At 31.8% G+C, this 20443-nt stretch overlaps 1 protein-coding gene across 1 annotated transcript; it reads right to left on the bottom strand.

The window, feature by feature from the left end:
* Positions 1-58: 58 nt before the first annotated feature.
* LOC144851415 (serine palmitoyltransferase 2-like) lies at positions 59-19932 on the bottom strand. Its single transcript, XM_078708861.1, has 12 exons — positions 19816-19932; positions 15849-16019; positions 14790-14944; positions 13590-13735; positions 11530-11654; positions 9240-9333; positions 7445-7550; positions 6499-6718; positions 6241-6364; positions 6009-6144; positions 4799-4928; positions 59-4530 (listed from the first exon to the last, which is right to left on the bottom strand). Exons 1-12 carry the CDS (start codon positions 19930-19932, stop codon positions 4288-4290), a joined length of 1767 nt encoding a protein of 588 aa, XP_078564987.1. The 3' UTR covers positions 59-4287.
* Between the last annotated feature and the right edge of the window lie 511 nt (positions 19933-20443).

Genomic DNA, 20443 nt, shown 5'->3' on the forward strand with positions numbered 1-20443 from the left:
ATTCACTAATTGTATTATACAACTTGATTTTAAATAAATATAGTCAAAAGGATAGATTGGAAGGTTGAAAATTTTATTGACAAATCACAGAAGTTGTATACCTCAAAATCCAAAACAATATACACCACCAAAGCACCCTCCAAAGTTATTCCTAAAATCTATACATTGTATATTAATATAATAATAATAATAATTAATATAAAATAATTACACATGTTTGGTTTACTGGTAGTTTTAATGGTAGATCTCTTAAAAGTAAAAAGTAGTATCATTACTAAAAGTGGTTCCCACTAGGACGCAACATAAGCAATTTGACCAATGACAAGCGACAGTTTGGATAATACATCGTTTGTGATTGGTCAAATTACTTGCGTCCTTGTTTTGCGTCTAACTGGAAACCAAGCATAAGGTTAACGTCAGACTTCAGAAGAAATGAAGACAAATATACAAAAGAAATTGATTAATACTATTTTTTTTATATAAAACAACAAAAACCAATTTGTTAAAAACAGTCATAAGATAAGGTATAAATACATAACATACTGTTTGTAATATTATATACTAATAGTACTATCTTCATGATTTACAATTTGGTTTCCAAGAAAGTATATAAGGTTACCTATATTATCAATAAATGTTCAATTTTATATACTACTAATGTATCAATAAGTTGCTATGAATATAACTATATATTTTGCGCTACCAAAAGGAGAAAACACTTGGAATAAATAGACTTAATATTTATATTAGTTAAACAATTGTTTTTAAATAAACTGAAACAACCTATTTATAACCTTTTACTCTAGTAGTAGGTATACCGTGGACACAAGCCCTATGATAGTATCTTTATATACAATGTATTATGTTGTGTTTTTTCGTCTAAAACTCATCTTAATAACAACTTTGGTATCATGTATTAACATATACATCAATAAAACAGATGAGCAAACAATGTTATTGGAAGTAATGTTAAATGTAAAATACATAGCAGAACAATTATATTTAGGGAAGGGGTGGGGAAGATGTGCAATTGACCTGGTTTCCAAGGTGAAAATGACAACGGTTCAGAACAACATAATATATTTAGAGAGAAGGGGTGAGGAAGCTGTGTAATTTTCCTGATTTCAAATGTTAAACATAATAATAATATACTATATATAGTACAAATATATAAAAATCTTTGTTATAACAAAATTATAAAATTTAGATTAGAGATACACACACATTTTGTAAACATTCATTTGTTTAATGCCTATAGGTGGTGTGAATACTACAGACGAAGTAGAACCCCTATTAAGGGGACACCTTCAGGATCCAACAAAGTATCCCTTAATGGGGATATCTCATAGATATTGACCATATTGCCACTTGTTCACAAGCCACGAAAGTGTCCCCTTTATAGGGGTCAAAAGGAGGGGCTTTTTATAATTTAAATACACAGTGGAAGGTTTATGTGAAGGTTTAAAAAAAAAAAAAATCAGTTTTATACTTTAGAAATTGAATATACAGAATCAAAGTCAATAGACTTGTCATTTAGGTTTTTCTATCGATCTCATTGGACAGAGAATTCGACAGTTTTAATACCATGGACATGGACATCATTTGCATATCTTGCTTGCGTTTGGCCTAACCAAATTTAAGGATATGTTCTATCAGTAATTTATTTTTTTGGCATTTGCCACTGATGTCTAGCTAAGAAAACAAAATAATCTAGACACTAAAAACTCAGGGGCAGATCCAGGATTTTAAAAAATTGGAACGCTAACTTGTCGGATCTGATGGAGCGCACAACAATTTCCGCCTGTATTCACCTCTAAAACTGCCCCACGACAAGGATGATAATAATATCTGTATACAACCCTTTACGTTAAACCAGTAAATAAATACGTACATGTGCGACGTTTTGACTTGTTGTCAACAAGTCTTCATCTGAAAAGCCGAAGAATTTCGGCAAATCACAGAAAAAGTTTGCCAATAATTGCTGCTCTACAACCAGCAAATCTACACCTAGCAACCACTAACATCCAGTCATTGCCAGATGAAGACTTGTTGACAAGTCAAAACATCATTTATTTACTGGTTTAATGTAAAATTGTATACAGATATTACTATAAATTTACTAAGAAGAAGATGATAATAATGATGCTGTAATGTCCAACATTACATATAAGAAAACCTGCTAGAGTAAAAAAAAATAGGCAAGTGTGTATAATACAGATAGATTCATGGCTTTTTTGTCAAAGAACTTAACTTAACTAAGCTTTACCTGTTCTAAAAAAGTTTTTTAAAAAGATGTTAACAAACCAGGCAAGTATCAAGGTACAGTAGTTAGTATACATTTTGATTTGCAAATGTTAGCTCAATATACGGATAAAAAACATGTAAATATACCCAAAATATGATATTATATACTATATAAAACCAATTACTTCAAAACATCTACCCTAACGTAGCTTAGTGTTTGTTTAAAACTTGTTAGTATTTAAGCAGATTGCAATTGTTGCCATATATGGCATGTTACAATACAAGGCTTCATATTCTGAGAAAAGTTACAGAAAAACATGTTTAAAGGAAAGAAATATGTACCAGTATAATAGATACTGTTTACATTAAACACTCCAAACCTTTTTAAAAAAAAATTGTATACATGTATACAGTACCACATTTTGTAACAAAACGTGCAACAGTACCGACAGTGGCTTAACGTAGAGACCCTGGTTTAGGAACCCTAAGTGGCCCACCAATGCTGGAGGCCTTGGGTGTTTTTAGTCTTTTTTGACATATTGTAATACCTGTTTTTTCCTATGGGCACTGATCACTGGCCCCCATAAGCTCCGGGGCCCCTGGGTTTAGCCAGTGAGCACTCATAACCGTTACGCCACTGAGTAACGATGATGTTGGGTGCATATCAAGAACAAACCCTTAATTTGTCAATGTCATAATGAGTGAATACATGTCCTTCCAAACAGGATTTATGTAGATACAAAAATAATGGGTACACATAGAGATATTATGCTAAAGGTGTAAACTTGTGGATCAAATAATAATAATGATGATGACATTTGACAAACAGAAATGTATTTGCTTAAAACACATTTTTGTTCATCGCTCTACGTCAACATAAAATTTTGTAGACTTGTACACAAGAACGAATTCAGGATGGGCTTATTTGACAAGGTGGGCTTAAAACTGAGTCTGTATGGAAATACAGTAAATAATTCAGAGATGAACAGACTTGGATACAAAAATGGCTGTCTGTCATGTGCAGCATTTAAAGTAGAGAAACCATTCACTATTGGCTGGTGTCTAAAGCTCAACTTTGAACACATAGTATAAGGGAGGTTTTCAAAAAATAAATAAAGTTATGTTGAGACTATTAAAATGTGTCATATGGTGTACAGTACCTTGCTTTAGTGCTGAATACTGTATTCACCGTGCAAACCACCTTAAACAATCTTAATTTAAACATTAAAAAAATTAGAGGGAAGGTTAAGGTTGGAAGTCTAAGAAGTAATATTTGAAGGCCTGATGAAATAATTTCTAGCATTGATATTTCCATCAAATGGTGCATTGTTAATAGAGGTGCATGATGGAATTAAAACTAAAATTAATAATAAATACTTAGTCAAGAAAAATACATACATTTTTGCTAAATTTACAAAATTGATATTTTTAAATATGATTCTCTAAAACGAAGAATAACTAAGAATAAAAAAAAAACATTATTATAAAAAATGATACTTTTTACAGTGAAGGTTTACTTTCCCAGAAAATTATCGTTTTGGGAGAGTTTCAAGTGTTCATAAAATCTGTATTGCAAATAATACTTGATGTTTAAAGAGCTACTGTAAAGATCAAAGGTAAAATAAAAATGCAAATTAAAAAAATTATATTACACAATTCGTTTTACATCCATTATTTGTGTGCATTCATGTCAAGTCGTAAGTCAGAAACCTCAGAAAAAAATAAATCTGCATAATATGAGTGTTAGTTATTAGTTATGGCACACACAAACCACACATTACAGTATTTAAACTTATTTCATCCAATATACACTACATAGGTAGGTGCTATGCCTAGCTTTTTTTGAAATTCAACCTTAGACTACAGGGCCCTATTTTCAGAATTGGAACCCTCACCAAAACGGTTTTTACCAGCGAATTCCCCCACCTTGAATTAGCAGCCTATACCTTTCCCCTGAACACCACTCCAGTTTCTTTGATATAGCTGGCTATGAGCTTTAATTCACATTTGTATGATGCCAATATCTATGCTTTCAATTCTTCACTAGTGATGTTTGATTTTTCCATTGGTAAGTTGCTGTTTTGTCCCATTAATCACAGTGTTATGATTGCCATTCTTCACATGTCCGTTGCCCACATGATGGTTACCATTCAAATGTGTTTTGACCCCGTTTGTTGTCTGTTCTTCAGTGTCAGGTGTGAGGTAAGGAGATATTCGTTCTTCTAGAGGTAGACGTGAATACTTCAGAGATATTTGGTCGCCAATGTCGCTTAAAATACTAAGGGCCTAAAACAAAACATACAATATTTTGATATTATAAAAAAAATTCTCACTCCTGAGGACGATCAAAGCATATTGATCGGAACGTCGAGAAACTCAACAGTTCTTTTCAGAACTAATATATGTGGTGTACGGCAAACTTTATATCAACACGATATTATAAACCGTAACAATTTATTTGCCTGTAATGCAATTCAATTTAAGAAAAAATAGCAGTTGTTTTGATATATAAACAACATTTTTCCACTGTAATGTAGTAAAAATTATGACTTACTTCATCCAATTGTTCTTTGGTGTGTGAAGACGACAAACAGATTCGGCATCTTGCTTCGATAAGTGGCGTTGCTGGGAAACCAACTACAACAACAGCTAAGCCTCGTGCTCTACACTCACGGGCTATTACACTAAAATAATAAAAAATACACTTTATAACACACAGAATAATTATAAAACAGAAACACAGAAATTAAGTACTTTAACAAACGGGAAAAATGCATTTAGTTAGGAGTAGTTTAAGTTTGATAACTGAGAGGGCTACCCTAGGGCCTAAGGAAGAACAGTATGATAACTGAGAGGGCTACCCTAGGGCCTAAGAGCAGTGTGATAAACTGAGGGGGGCTACCTACTCAAATATATATACTAAACACTTGCACTGATGAAGCTTTGCTAATTTTTCTGGCTGTTTTACTTTATCGTATTGATTTAGCTTTTCTTATTTTATTTTGTATCATCACTGAGATCCAGCCACTGATGATACCACAGCATTGTCATTTTTTTCAGTAATTTGCCTTTGGATTTATATATATAAACTGTTGTATGTGTGTTTTTTCTGTATACATTTTAACATTTTAAATATCTTAACCTTTAATGGCTACCAGAAGCTTTTTATCTTTAAATGATAAGATTATAAAAGTGTTAGGTAGGTTACCACTAAAAGGGAAAAAACCGGTGTGAAATCTAAATAATAAAAGTAATAAGTTACTTATTGATAACATTGTACTACAATTGACATCGAACAAACCAAACAAACAGACTTAATTTTGTTCACAATTTCCTGTTTTTTGGTATTCTTATTCTGCAGCTGTTTCCCCTTTTGACCTTTTCATCTACAGTCTTTTAATTTTCTCAATTCTGACAAGTTTATCTCTAAACTACTGTACAACCTCATTAAGGGTATACGTTCAGGATGAAAGTTCACCCTTATAGGAGTGTCCCCTGGGTTAATCATAGTGTTAAAACATACATTGCCACTTGTTTAAATCAGGAAGATGTCTCTTAAAAAGGGTGTCTCTTAAATAGGGATGTTTCAAAGGAAGAGTTCTACTGTAATACTCAATCAATCAAATTGTGTTTTCTCATTTTTATATAATGGTTATTTAAGTTTACTGGGACTTGTACATTTTGTTAAATGCTAACTGTAAATGTGTTCAGGACATTGTCTTGATTGAAATATTCAGAATAAAAGATAATTGACAAACACTTACGCAAGCTTCCCTGGCATGTACACCAAGATTGGAATAACTGGTGAGTCTTTGTTTCCGTAAATTACAAAACCCAACTCATTCATCCTCCGACGAAAATATCGTGTGTTCTCGGCTAGCTTTGTGATTCTGTTCAGTTCTGTTAACGTAAGAATATTTATATTTTTATTATTATTTTAAAAAATTAAAAAACCAAAATATTACGTTGTTGATCTTGACCAAATCAGCTACATACCTGAGTGGCCGTTCTTTCCCATGATGCATGACATACTGGAGATGATTTGTTGAACTACAGGGGGCGGCATGGATGTTGCATAAGTAGTGCTATGGGAACATGTCCTCAAGTGGTCTATTAATTTCTATTTTTAAGAGGAGAAAAAAAGTGAGATTACTTAGTGTGTGTAATAAAAGACTGAAGGTGTATTTCACCTTTAAACCATTTCTAAATTATTTCCATTGTAATATCTGCAGATAAGGGAAAAATGAAAAGTACCTTAGTACCCCCGATGTATCCGCCTGATGCGCCGAAACTCTTTGTGAATGTTCCCATCATTATATCTACATCTTTAGGATCAAGACCGAAATAATCAACCACTCCACGCCCATGAGGTCCAATAGCTCCTATGCTATGGGCTTCATCAAGGTAAACGTAAGCTTTGTATTTTTTCTTCAATGCAATCAGTTCTGGTAGCCTCACAATAGACCCTTCCATACTGAAAAACATGAACAGTTTAAAACATTTAATAATAAAATACAACAACAAATTATGATTTTTATCTGGATTGGCATACTTTTAAATATTTGTTATCAAGTATTCCTTTTAGTCCTATTAAATGTTATATATATTATATATAAAGTAGTAGAAGAATCTCAACTGCATAATTAATTTATCATACAAAACTTAATATGTAAGATTATAAAATGTATGCGTGAACAATTAGGCCTGAAGCCATACACAATTTAGACAAGGTGAATGTACTCAGGGAAAACCCTGTTGGCTTTTGATAATGAATTCATAGTAGAAAGCTTTTTGATGAAATACATCTTTCTTAATCCTAAGCATTTACTATGAGAGATCTGAATACATTCATACCACATGCACATACCCAATTGTGTCAGGGTACAACGCACTTTGGTTTCTATTGTTAGTTTTACAGTATTATATACCCTTTGTCAAATATATGTTTTGATTACACTGTTATACTGTGTAGCAAAGAATATCTGGTGAACTACTTAAAAACCATCATAGGTTGTGATAGCTTCTGTGACAACACCAAATTCAATAATCATGGTTGAATTATAAGTGTGCCCATAAGTGCGTTATACGCTACTGACTTATTTTTTGGTGTATGATGAAACAGAAACATGTTAATGGTCGTATTTTTATTGCGCAAAATGTGGAAGACAAACATTGTTAGAATAGGAGTAGTTAGGCCTACCTGTAGATTCCCTCAACAACAATGAGGATTTTCTTCCATGGACGGAAGTGCTTAGGCTGACCCTTAATGACAGCCTGACGCAGTTTCTTTTCAAGGTCCTTCATATCTAAAATGATATTGATTAAGAATGAAAAACATTTTATTTCTACAGGAATAGATTTAAATTTTAATCAGACTGATTGATTATTGATATTTTTTTTTTCATATTTTTTATGAATTTATAATGCATGTATAAGCCCAATACATTCCCTTAGCAGAAGCAGTAGCAATGTGCTGAAGCCCATAGCCAGGATTTATACAGCGAAGTTCGTTTTTCAACAAAGGGTGCAAAAAAGACCCCCACCCCCAAATCCCTTGCCTGCAAGGTTAGTGTTAAAGAACATGAATAATTTAACATTATATAAAAGATAAAAGAACGGATTTTCAGGTTATGTTTACTTTCAAAGTACAGATCAATAAATCCACAATATACACAGAAAACAACAGGTAATGTATTTATACACAAAGGAAAGCGAATGTATAGAATAATAAAGAGGTAGAGTACATACACAGAATGAGAACATTGGAACAATTATTGTCTCTGGGGATGTAGGTCTATTAGTACTCCAGCGGGTATATTGACCCACAAAGCTGCTTTAGTTCACACAATTTACAAAAGGCTTTATTATCTGTATTACATAACACACTTCACTCCTTAGTGATCTACTTTCAATATAATTGATAATTGTACAATACAATCAATATTTTGTTTTTTTTAATTCTTGCTGACTGTATCTTGTACCTCTAGTTATTTTAAATCCAAAGGCAAAATACTGAAAAAATGACAATGCTGTTGGTATCAGTGGCTAGATCTTAATGGAGATACAAAAAAAAAGCGAATAGCTAAATCAAAACGATAAAGTAAAACAGCCAGAAAAGTTAGCAGAGCTTTCAGGCAACACTAGGCCTTCATCAGTACAAGTGAAGGGACTCGGACAAAGATAAATAGATTAGTTATTTTATTACTATTTATGTTTAGTTCTTGTTTAGTTTCTTCTTTTAATGTGTTATTTGTTTGTATACTTTTGGTTATTAGTTTTTATGGTTTTAGGATGCCGTACTGATTGATCTGTGCCGCTATTACAAAACCAATTTGGTGGCAATAAGGAATAATGAACATTGTTGAGTTCCACCTAAAGAACATGTCAGAAAAAAGTAACAACCGGTTTGATTCTGTTAAGACACAAAATCCATGTATTCAATGTCATCATTTGTTATTGTCCTTGTGTGTTATTTATTATCTATTTTATTGTTATTATATTGTTATTTTAATACTTAATTCCCTCCAGCAACATATTCCTTTAAAGATGTATTGTCCCCATGAAAAAATAATTTTTAAATTTTGTTGTTGTTGAATATGCCATTTTGATGTACCATAATAGTTATTCATTTTGATCAAAAATTTGATGAAAAAATTATATACTTGAAAAAAGTGTAATTTAAAGCAAAACATGGTCTCAATTGGCTGCCAGCCAATGGGTTTTGGTTGAATTTAACATTTTGCTTTGTTTTTTTATAAGTGAAAACATAATTTTTTCCGATTATTTTTCTGCGGAAGTTATTAACTTGAATAAAACTACAAATGGCTTATTCAAAATCTGATTTTTATAATCTTCATTTTTCATGTTTTCATCTTTAATTTCCTCAAACTTAATTGCCCTCCAGTCACATATCAATTCCTTTTAATTACAGTTTATTTTGGTATTTTTAATGTTACTCTTTGTGGAAATTCAACAAAAAAAAGAAGAAAACTTACTGTTATGTTGGAACACTCTAACAGTGGCTCCAGACAACCGAATTCCAAGAACTAAAGAGGCGTGGTTCATCTGATCACTCAATACTAGACAATTCTGGAATTAAAAAAAAAAAATACTAATTTCATCTCCTTTTTTTCAGTATTGAGTCCCAATAATTATACTTAGGAAAGATACCTTGTCCCATAGATGTGAGCAGGAGCAAACTTTTGTACTAGAAATGCTCTCCTAGATTTTCAGCTCTATATTATTCAATATTAGCTTAGCTATATATCTGTACCCCATGCGTGGCATAGTAATATTATGCAAGCCACCTTATCTATATTTATCTTTATTATGTATTCTTACAAATTAGATTATCTATCTGAATCTTTGATACTATAAAGTCAGAATTACATAAACGCCATAAGGTACTCAAAGAATGTTAACAATGACAGCTTCTATATGCCACCTATAGTATAGGATTGGTTAAACTTATTCAATAGAGATCTACAGTATATAAATAATTATCATATTAATGAAATAGCATGGCTACAGTATACCTGTAAATGGCAATAACTAACTAGCATAGCTATGGATACAGCAATCAGTTATATAATTAAATAGCAATATTATATAGCAGATACTGCAACTAATAGCATACAGCAAGTGGCTATGATAACCAAGGATGCTGAGCTCCGGAGATCAAAGGTTTTATCTGTGGCTACGACACGATCAGTTCCACACCCTTAAACTTTGATTGGCCAGGTGGCTTCCTCAAATGCTTTTTTTTTGGTATTTGTCGTAGCCAGACATAAGATCAAAGGACTGTTACAAGTTCTCATCTTGGCTAAAAACACTGTATGTAACTATAGCTATAACCAACTTTACTATTCAGTGATTTGGCATTGAGACAGTGCCTGATCTTGTCACTTTCTGATGTTTAATATATATACAGGTACTTCACAAAATAAATTAACTTTTAATTAAACACACAATGAAACAATACATTCTTCTTGCCTCAACTACATACTAATTAAACTACATCAAAAGCAATCCAAATAGTCAATCTATTGCTAGTTTGTTATTGTACTTTACACACAATGCTAGTAACATCTTAATTAAACAGCTGAATATGATGTGCTCCTATGGTCTATCTGCCTATCAAGCAGAAACACACAGTAGTAGGTTTGGGATGAAAATAAACAAAATACAATGTAAGGTATTATTGTAGCAGCAGTGTTCAGAACCAAAATATTATTTACAAAAGTCTGTCGTTTTCTGAAATCATTATTAGGCAAAATTGAATTGTATGTGCATTTCGGAGAGATTAACTTAATAAAAGAAAAATGGAAAAAAAAAAGATGATTAAGTTAACAATGTAGAGAATGAGAAGCATGTTTAAAGGAATTAAGATTTAAAAAACATGACCTATTTTTTGACTTCAATTAAATTGGCTGAGGTAAGTTGAAGATTTGCATACAAATACTCTGGAATTTACTATAACCCTGGGAATACAATAACAAGGCACCTGAGGACAATAACAAATAATGCTAGTCTGTTTTAAGTTTTTCGATATAAAAGCAGTCGGAGTAAAGAATTTCTATACAAAAACTCCAAAGAACAGTATACAGTACTTTGTAACTGGTTATTGTTTACAAACAAATATCATATTTCAGTATAATTTTTACTCAGAATAATTTCTCAACTTGCTGGTTATTATACACTGAGTGAGACTAGTCAAAGGTGGCCATTTAGTTGACTTTCTAAAGTGGCGTCAACACCCACATCTAATGTTGGACATTGGTCTACTGATCATGAGATCGTGGGTTCGTACCCAATGCTCGTTGCATTGCTTGTATCCTTAGGCAAGATACTTTACTTACGTTTGCCTCTCTCCACCTAGGTGTACAAATGGGTACCTGGTAAGGTCAAGACACAACTTTGTGCTGAGTACTAGCTTTATTATGGGAGTATGTTTCCATACTGTACGTGTTTGATATGTACAGCGCTTAGAAGTTTCACAACATTAGGAGCTTTATAAATCTAGTATATATTCCAGCATAATAATAATAATAGCAAAAGCATGATTTTTCAAATAATCCACGTGTTTGATATGTACAGCGCTTAGAGGTTTCACAACATTAGGAGCTTTATAAATCTAGTATATTATTCCAGCATAATAATAATAATAGCAAAAGCATGATTTTTCAAATAATCCACATTCTCCTCTTGACCAGTCATGCTCCTCGGGCTGTGGAAGCAAGTCATGTGACATCTATCACTCATTCACATTAATATTTTAAAACTTACTTGTCCCACTAAAGCAGGGATGTTGAGAGAATTAGTAGCGAAGCCCATGCCAAACGTAATGGCCGACTCTACTCCAAGAAACTCAGCAGTTAATTTTTCTAGTTTGCTGTGTAGATCATAATTCCCTAAAAAAAAAATAATATAAACAAAATTATTATTATGAATATGCAACATGAACATTTGTGTGTGAGCAGACAATCAATCATAAAGCTCTGTCTACAGTATCAAACTAGTTTGATAAAAAAAAAGTATGTGCCCAAATATGGTAGTGATATGCCTAAATATGGTAGTGATATGACATCATCATGTCCATATATTTTTTTTGTCACATAAAGTTTGATAGTGTAGACAGAGCGTTAGTCTTGATGAATGAATAGTGTTTTCCGAAAGCTTGGAACTTTCTGGCTGTTAAATTTACCATTTTGATTCAGCTTATTTTATTTGTATGTCGATAGAGATCTGATGACAGCATTGTCATTTTTTCAGTAATTTGTCGATGGATTCATAAATAATCTACAATAACATAATTGTGTTGTGTTTGTGTGGCCATGAATACAGGTATTCTGCTGTATAGTGAGGTTTAAAACAGATTATCAGATTCTTGCATATATCCAGTTTATTAAGGCCTTTATTACCAAGCTTAACTTTCACCTAGTGTTTTATGAGGTTATTTCCGATGAAAAGGTCTTTCCACCAACATTAACATTTGGACTTTACATAGGTTTAAATATCATTGGGGAAATATCATAAAAATATGTTTGTCGCTCCTAAAAGAGGTATCATAAAGAGCATTTCAAACAAGATTCATTTAAATATGCAACAGGCATATTATGCAAAATACGAATAAGGTGCTGGTAGTGTTATAGTCAAAATAAAAAAAACTTTATATTCATAGACACTGTTTTTACAGTAATATAATGATAATAAAGAATAGGATATACATTTTATATTTAAATTCCTTATCATCATAATTTCCCTATACATACTGTGTAAAACCTCATTTGTTTGAGTATAGAGATATTTTCTTTTACACTAATATTATCATGATAGAATAATAATAATGATTGATATTTTCATAGAAATTTTGTTTACAATTTATTATGAATAATAAAGAATACAGTATTTCAAGTTTTTATTGCGATAGTTTCCCTAATTAATTCTACTTACTTACACAGGGAATGTGCCTCTTTCTTTTTAATTTAATGTTACCACAATATTGTATATACATTTTATCACAAATATTTATTTATATTTAAATTTGTAATCTATATTTCATTTGAAATCCGAAAGAAATAAATGTTGATTTGATCGCTCACAACATATAACATGCTCACAACATGGAGGTATAACATGCTCACAACATGGAGGTATAACATGCTCACAACATGCTGAGTAGAAACATTTACACCTAAATCCATAAAGTGGTGTGCCGTATGATTCATATATTATTATCAATAAGTAAATACTGATTGTATTTACAAATTGTATCCTTATCGTCATGTGCTTTTAAAAGCAGTCACCTGCCTTTGTCTCACAAGTTATACAGCAATAGAGACTGCACTGTTAGGTCCTGTCTACACTATCAAACTTTATGTGAAAAAAAATGTGATGTGCCCATATATGGACATGATGATGTCATATTACTACTATATTTGGGCATATCACTAGCATATTTGGGCATATCACTATCATATTTGGGCATATCACTATCATATTTGGGTATATCACTAGCATATTTTGGCATATCACTAGCATATTTGGGCATATCACTAGCATATTTGGGCATACCACTAGCATATTTGGGCATATCACTACCATATTTGGGCATATCACTACCATATTTCGGAACATCACAATTTTTGTCAAACTAGTTTGATAGTGTAGACAAAGCTTTAATAGTATGGTTTCTATCCTATATAGCTTTACCAGCACACTATTTGAAAACATAGCGCCCTAAATACAAGAAGCCTATTTTTAAAGCCGGATTATTAAGGGGGAAATAATTTTCCATTAGTGCCCGGTAAAACAAATAACAAGAACGAATAACATTAATACCGTACCTAATTCTTGGCGAACACTGCATATCCCAACGCCGTATTCTTCAAGGCTTTCTTTTACTTGATCATGGCAATAACCTTCCGTTTCGGAAAAACCTAAATAATTATACGAGCCAAAATTGATGGCCTCTATAGATTTACCCGTATACCTGAAAAATAAAACCAAAAATTATTTGCAACAATTTGCATGGGCATAGTGAAATCGAACCTACACTGCTCTGAATCTGACAACAGCAAGGTTGTGTTTTGGAATGGTAGACAAAGGTGATGTTTTTAACAGATAGTGATGAGTACAATGTGTATTCTGTTCATGTTGAACAAATGTCACAGTTTGTAAAATTACCCTCTCCTTCGTCTAAAATCGCGAAACAACTGCAAGCTTGCTAATATGCATTATACTTGGGCATATGTATTATCTAAGGAAAATGTTTAGTGGACAGTTGTCAGTCAAAAGAAAAAATATTATATCTGGGTTATTATTCTTTGATTGTTTGATTGAAGGGGGATTACTATTAGAGTAGTGGGTTACTATTACTAATCTTAAATTAGGCACCTGAAAACCCACCCCCAACTTTTCTGGTCAGCAACTCATAGCAAAATAATAATCAGTACGAATAAAAAAATTTGGTTGTTCATTCGTTTACCCAAGTCTTGTAATGCTTACAATTGCTACGTTTCAGGGGCCACACACATTAATTAAAACTCTTTTTATTATGGGTCTTAGTTACGCAATAGGTCAATAATTTTAATATTAATCGCATACATATTACTACACTGTTTTGAAAATGCACTGGTGAAAAGAAATGATCTCGAAGGAATTAATGAAGAATGTCACGCTTCAATGCCCAATTGTAAGCGTGTGTATTGTTTGAGTACAAAGCTAGGTCAGGTGTATTCATAACACACAATGTTCCAAGCTTTATTTATTGACAATCCAAGGGGTTGTATCTTACACTATAGTATTATCATTATTTTGTAGTGAAAGCCAAGTTTTAATGAATTTTCATTCATTCAATCAATGTTAAAAGCGAAAAGGAAATGTTTCTATAGAACAATAATCTTGATTCATTTTTATTATTATCATAAGGTAAAGATTCAAGACTCCCTTCATATGTACTGTAAATAATTGGTAACTTGGCTTTCACGTCATGATCAGGTTATTCCTTGGTTTATGTGAGTCAAAGGTCATTTGTTGATACTTACGTAAACGTCCAGTTATCGTCTGTTGAGTAACGTTCCATTATTCTAATAACTGAACCGGCACCGCTACAAAGTGGCACGTTAAAATTATCTCTTATTCTACGGTAGACATTGCGAGTGTAAAAACTATCGAAGTCTTGATATAATGGAACAAAATCCTGAAATAACAAGAAAATTATACTTTTCCACTTTTGTAGATTTTCTATGATGTACCATTTATTTTAGAGTGGAGATGTGGCTTGGTGGTTATGATGCTTGGCTACCACTCCAAGGGTCCTGGGTACAATTCATGTTACATGGATTTTTCCTAACGTTACATGTTAGGACAAATTTACAACTCCACTCCTAAAGACTTGTAATAACACTTTGTTTATGTAGAGCATCTTGTGTATATGTTTGTCTTGTGAACCTCTGAGGGTCCCTAATGATCAGCAATTGCTGGACGGATCACCCTCATTAAATATGGTAAAAAAAAAAAACACTGTCCTGATTAATATTGATCTTAAGTCTTATGATTCCATTAAAATTAATTTCAATCTTGTTGCACTTGCAATGAGGTCTATGTACCTATCTGCCTACTGTAGGCTACTGTACTCTGGAAATAAACCTCACATAATCTCTCTGTTGCCGGTTAGCATTTCAAGTTTAGTTAGAGATTGTTGAAGGAACTTTATTTTATCACATTTAGCATGATAATAAAATCTATTTTACAATTTGAGTTGATGGTACAGTAGGTCACAGTTTAACAATTAAACAATTATAATAAATACATTCAAGGCTGCACTGAAATTTGCATAATCAAGAGAAACAATCAACATTTAGATAGCTCGGTCGGGACGATTTTCTTCTTTTCTCATATTTATTGTATTCATATTTTTAGGAAATATGATTGCATTTAGTTAAGCTCTGTCTACACTATCAAACTAGTTTGACAAAAAAAGTGTGATGTGCCTAAATATGGCACTGATATGCCCAAATATGGTAGTGTTATGACATCATCATGTCCATATATGGGCACATCACAATTTTTTTTCACATAAATTTTAAACATGAAATACTTACTAGTAATTCTGGCGACTCATTCGCACCATGCACTTGTTCAAAATTATTCCGTCTCATAAAATCTCGTATATAACCAAATAACGTTAAAATAAAATAACATAGATAGGTGGCAACTGCATTAATTAGACTCACAGGTTCAAACGACTCATAAAATTCTCTTTTGTATGCCTCCTACAAAACAAAACAATTAAATAAATTTGTCACATTTGCGAAAAAGGATTCTCGACTATAATTTATAGGTACCAGCTGCTGGACCTAAAAACGTTTGGGAAAACAACAACAAATCCCAAAGCATTTCTGGTATTTATGAGTCCCATAATATTACTGTAATTCGCTGTCAGATAATCATTGAATTATTATCAAAACAGTCCATTGAAGTTTTTGTTTGTAATAGGATATCTAGGCGTGATGAAGTGACCCCCAGACTTGACCTTAGCAATAAAAATAAGCGAGCAGCGTTTTTTGTAAGAAACATCTTGTTATATATATATTAAATCATGATCACATTTTGCATTTAAATCTGTTACAGGACCTCAATATGGGGTTAAGTTTTATTAAATCTAAATAATAATTTAAGGTAGTAAAGGCAAAGTAGTTTTGCATTAGGCGAGATGTTTTTCCCCCGCAGAAAATTAATTGCACAATTTTTCTCAAGCGTATTTACGTCAAAGTAGGGCAAAGCCTCTCTGACTAATCATTTTTAGTAAGTAACAATCAAAAACATAATTATTATTTAATTTTAATAAATGGCAATTTTTTGTGACTGTTTTTAAAAATTGATTGTTGTTTTATTACACAGACAATTGGGCAGCTAAAGATTGACATCACATCTTATAAACTGTTGCTAGGTACCACAACTATAGCAAAATAAAAACAATTATGATCCGTTAATCTGCTACATTAGCAACACAGGTTAGGTTTTATTCCCTGCTATGAATATCATGAATATTAAACACATTACAATCAACAGTAATATATCTACAGTACTTGTTAGCAAACCTGTACATTTCATCAAACTAAATAATAATTGTTTAGTACGGCATTGAATTATTGAAATTCAAAAATTTCATATTCAAAACTTAAATTAAAAGAGCAAGTACAGTACAATCTCTCCTTTGGGAAATAAGGGGACACATTCCTGTGAAATGAAGAGGAGAAATATGTATTTTAACACTACAGGGGAAATCCCTAGTAAAGAGACATACCCTATACTATACTATACTATACTATACTAGGAGACATCCCTATTAAGAGGACATCCCTATTCGGAATGCACCACTATTCAGAGGAAACATCTACGCAGGAGATATCCCTACAGCTTTAATAGTTGTTCCACAGTACTAATTGGATTTTTTTGTAATTTTCGTAATAAAGCGTTCCTATTGTGTTAGTGGGATTAAATTAAAGTAATAAAACTTGCTTGTATCACGAAAACAAAATCAATACACCTGCGGATATTAGATGCTCTGAAGAAATAAGAATGAATGCATTTTCTAGTTAATATACCAATTGTAATTAATTCGTATTATTGCTACAAATTATTGTACATTGATACAGAAGTTATAGCACGGATACAGCAATTGATTATTTATTGTTGTTGCCATTAGTAACAAGTGAAGCTTAATAACTCATTTTTCCATACAATTATCTTAACAATTTTTTTTATTTAATATGCTATTTCAATGTCACATATCACTTTGACAGAAAATTTGACACAAAACAAATTGTGTGCCTGAAAAAACTATCTCATTGTCAGACAACATGTTTTTGGTTAAATTTAATAATTTATTTTGTCTTTTCATGGGTGAATTTTTTTTATTATTTTTTTTTAAAATTCAATTTTATTAAACTACAAAATGGTCCAGGTATAAGCTAGGCACGGAATAGATTGGACTTTTTTTTTTTTTTATTATTTTTACTTCCAGTTTAGCCCAGTGGGTTAACTGATATTCATGGATATTTGATTCAATTTATTTGTTATGCTTTGGGGTCATCTTTAAAGCATACATATTGTTTTTCAATATTATATACTGTACAGACATATTAAAAATCATTAATTTATTTAAAGTTCATTTCCCACAATTTTTATAAATAATAATAATTTTTTTTGTATAAAACAGAAGATCTTAAATTGAAAAACAAGCGAGTAAACATTCACATAAAAATTGATTGGTTTTGAATATTAAAACCTCATAATGTATATTTCCATATGACCTAAACCAAACTCTTTACTTTGATTGCTTTTGGTTATGCATCTAATGTAAACAATCAACTCTTTTAACAGATTGCATTATGAATAAATAAATAAGTCATTCATTTGTAGATCTACTGCTAGATATTGTAATCTTTAATTCATTGAATATATTGGTGTCTAATCAATAATTGACCCATTCCCGCCACACGGAAATTTCATAAGTTACTTAGTGTGTGCTTTGAATGTAATCAAACAATTGAGATGCAAACATGTTGCTAAAGCATCATCCACTAACGCCAAATTCAAGTTGTGGAGGAAGGGACTGTTACTACATGCCAGAGTGTTGGTCTACAATCAAAAGGATCATGTTGATGACCATGGGCTTTTATTTGAACCAATTCTGATCATCTTATAAATGGTAATATTATCAACCATTCTTTGATGATAAAAAAAATGTAATTTTAAGAAATGAAATTAATTTTATATGAATAGAGTAGACCCCATATTAAAAGGAAACCTTCGAGACTCAACAAAGAGTCCCATGGATTGTCCCCTGAATAGGGGTTCAAGGTTTTTAGGGGTGGGTCCAGCATTGTGTGTGTACTGACTTGATTGCCAGAATATACATATTCACAATTATTTTAATTTGTATTATAAATTACCAACAACTTCTTCATAACAACACAAACATTTACACAACTGAACATAAGATTAATTTGAACCAGTTTACAAACATTGACTTTGTGTGTTTGTGAATGAATCTATGCGATTTCATAGAGCAACAACAAAACAAACAAAAACCACTAACACCCTTTTACACTGATTACTCAAAGTCTAAAATAAATATTGGCACAGTTCCAACTAGACTCTACAGGACAAATTAATTTGAACATGTTGATTGGTTTCTATGGTAAAATATTAATCACATTTTATACTAATTCAAAATTAATCTTTGGATGGATTCGAAAAAATTGTTGTTTTGCACTTAATTTTCATTCAAAATATAGTAAATTTTAGTTTTAAATAGGGGCACAATTGATAGTTAAAAATTTAGCCAATGTCACTGAAACTAACATTGAACTTATTTAATAACTAACCTAATTTAAGTGACATTTTTCCATTATTTTTTAGTTCTCATCAATATAAATCCGAATCACTGTGTATATACTACTTACTGTACCTGTAAAGTAGGCCTAGATCAAACTATTTAGATGAATGAAATAATTAATTTATTAATATTATACAGTACCTCCCATTGTACACAAATATTTAATCTGCTAAACATTTATTTATCATTCTGAATTACAAAAAATGCTGTGATAAAATCAATAATGTCATTACACTTGTTAAAAAAAGATTTTAAATTCATTTGATGAGGCCATAGTCAATTTAATATTAATTATGTAACAAATAACTTGAAAAAGACCTTCCGACAGAACACCAATTTATTTATTAGGCTACATAATCCATGTTACGACGTAGCCTAGCTACCTAGCCTAGGCTAGACCTATGTTTATGGAAAAACATTTATAATAGTAATAGTAATACTTTATAGTATATAAATGTAGCCTTCAAACAGGCTAGGCCTATGCCTAGCCTATTAAAACAAGATACCACACAGAGTAAGAATAATACGAGCGGTTGCCACGGGGGCACACCCACCACATCAGCTATCTCTCTCTGCTGCTCTGATGATGCGTATCCAACCAACTTACAAGGCAAGCCGAATTGAAAATTGAAGCTATATTTTAAGCTAAAACACGCATAACATACCTCTGGCCTTTTGGCTGTTGATTCATTAATTCTATCATATTTGTTTTGATGCACTTGATTTTCTGTAAGCCTTATATTATTAGAAGCAAGGCTCCCGGTTCTTCGATGTAACGCCATGATAGGTCCTGCTCACACGGCGAAAACCGCCAGGGTCAATCAGGGTATGTACCGTAGTAAACGGTAGTAAACATGTATAATCTCCATCGATGAGATATGGCGTGATCGATAAGGCCAGAGAGAAATAGAGGTCGCTCTAACCATTTAAAAAAAACTGTGTCATGTGTGTGAGGCGCGATACAAAATTTGATGCAATTCATATTAATATCATATCAATTTTACTATATATTGTTTTGTATCATTTGTGTAAAGTAATGATCTACTGTATGTATCGATTTAAATTGGGGGTAGGATAGGGGTTGATAGTTGTTTTTGCCTTTATACTTTTCTGTATGTAATTGTAATTTATTAAATTGTTATATTTTATATTGTTATTGTGAAGGATGCACCTTTGTGCTAAGTGTGCCACCGATCTAAAGGTGTAATTCCAAATAAATAAATAATAAATCAATGCTTGGTTTGTCCATGGATTAAAGAATAGAATCCATGGTTTGTCATAATCATCGATTAA

Source organism: Antedon bifida, chromosome 9, assembly GCF_963402885.1.
Source record: "Antedon bifida chromosome 9, ecAntBifi1.1, whole genome shotgun sequence".
NCBI lineage: Eukaryota > Metazoa > Echinodermata > Crinoidea > Comatulida > Antedonidae > Antedon > Antedon bifida.

What these genes read in the sequence shown, in the direction of transcription:
- LOC144851415 (XM_078708861.1), bottom strand. Translation starts at nt 19,932, where the DNA reads ATGGCGTTACATCGAAGAACCGGGAGCCTTGCTTCTAATAATATAAGG. An exon ending in TAGAGTGTTCCAACATAACA is followed by an intron (nt 7,551 to 9,239) that starts GTAAGTTTTCTT and finishes ATATCATTTTAG; the next exon opens with ATATGAAGGACCTTGAAAAG. An exon ending in GTTGTTGAGGGAATCTACAG is followed by an intron (nt 6,719 to 7,444) that starts GTAGGCCTAACT and finishes CATGTTTTTCAG; the next exon opens with TATGGAAGGGTCTATTGTGA.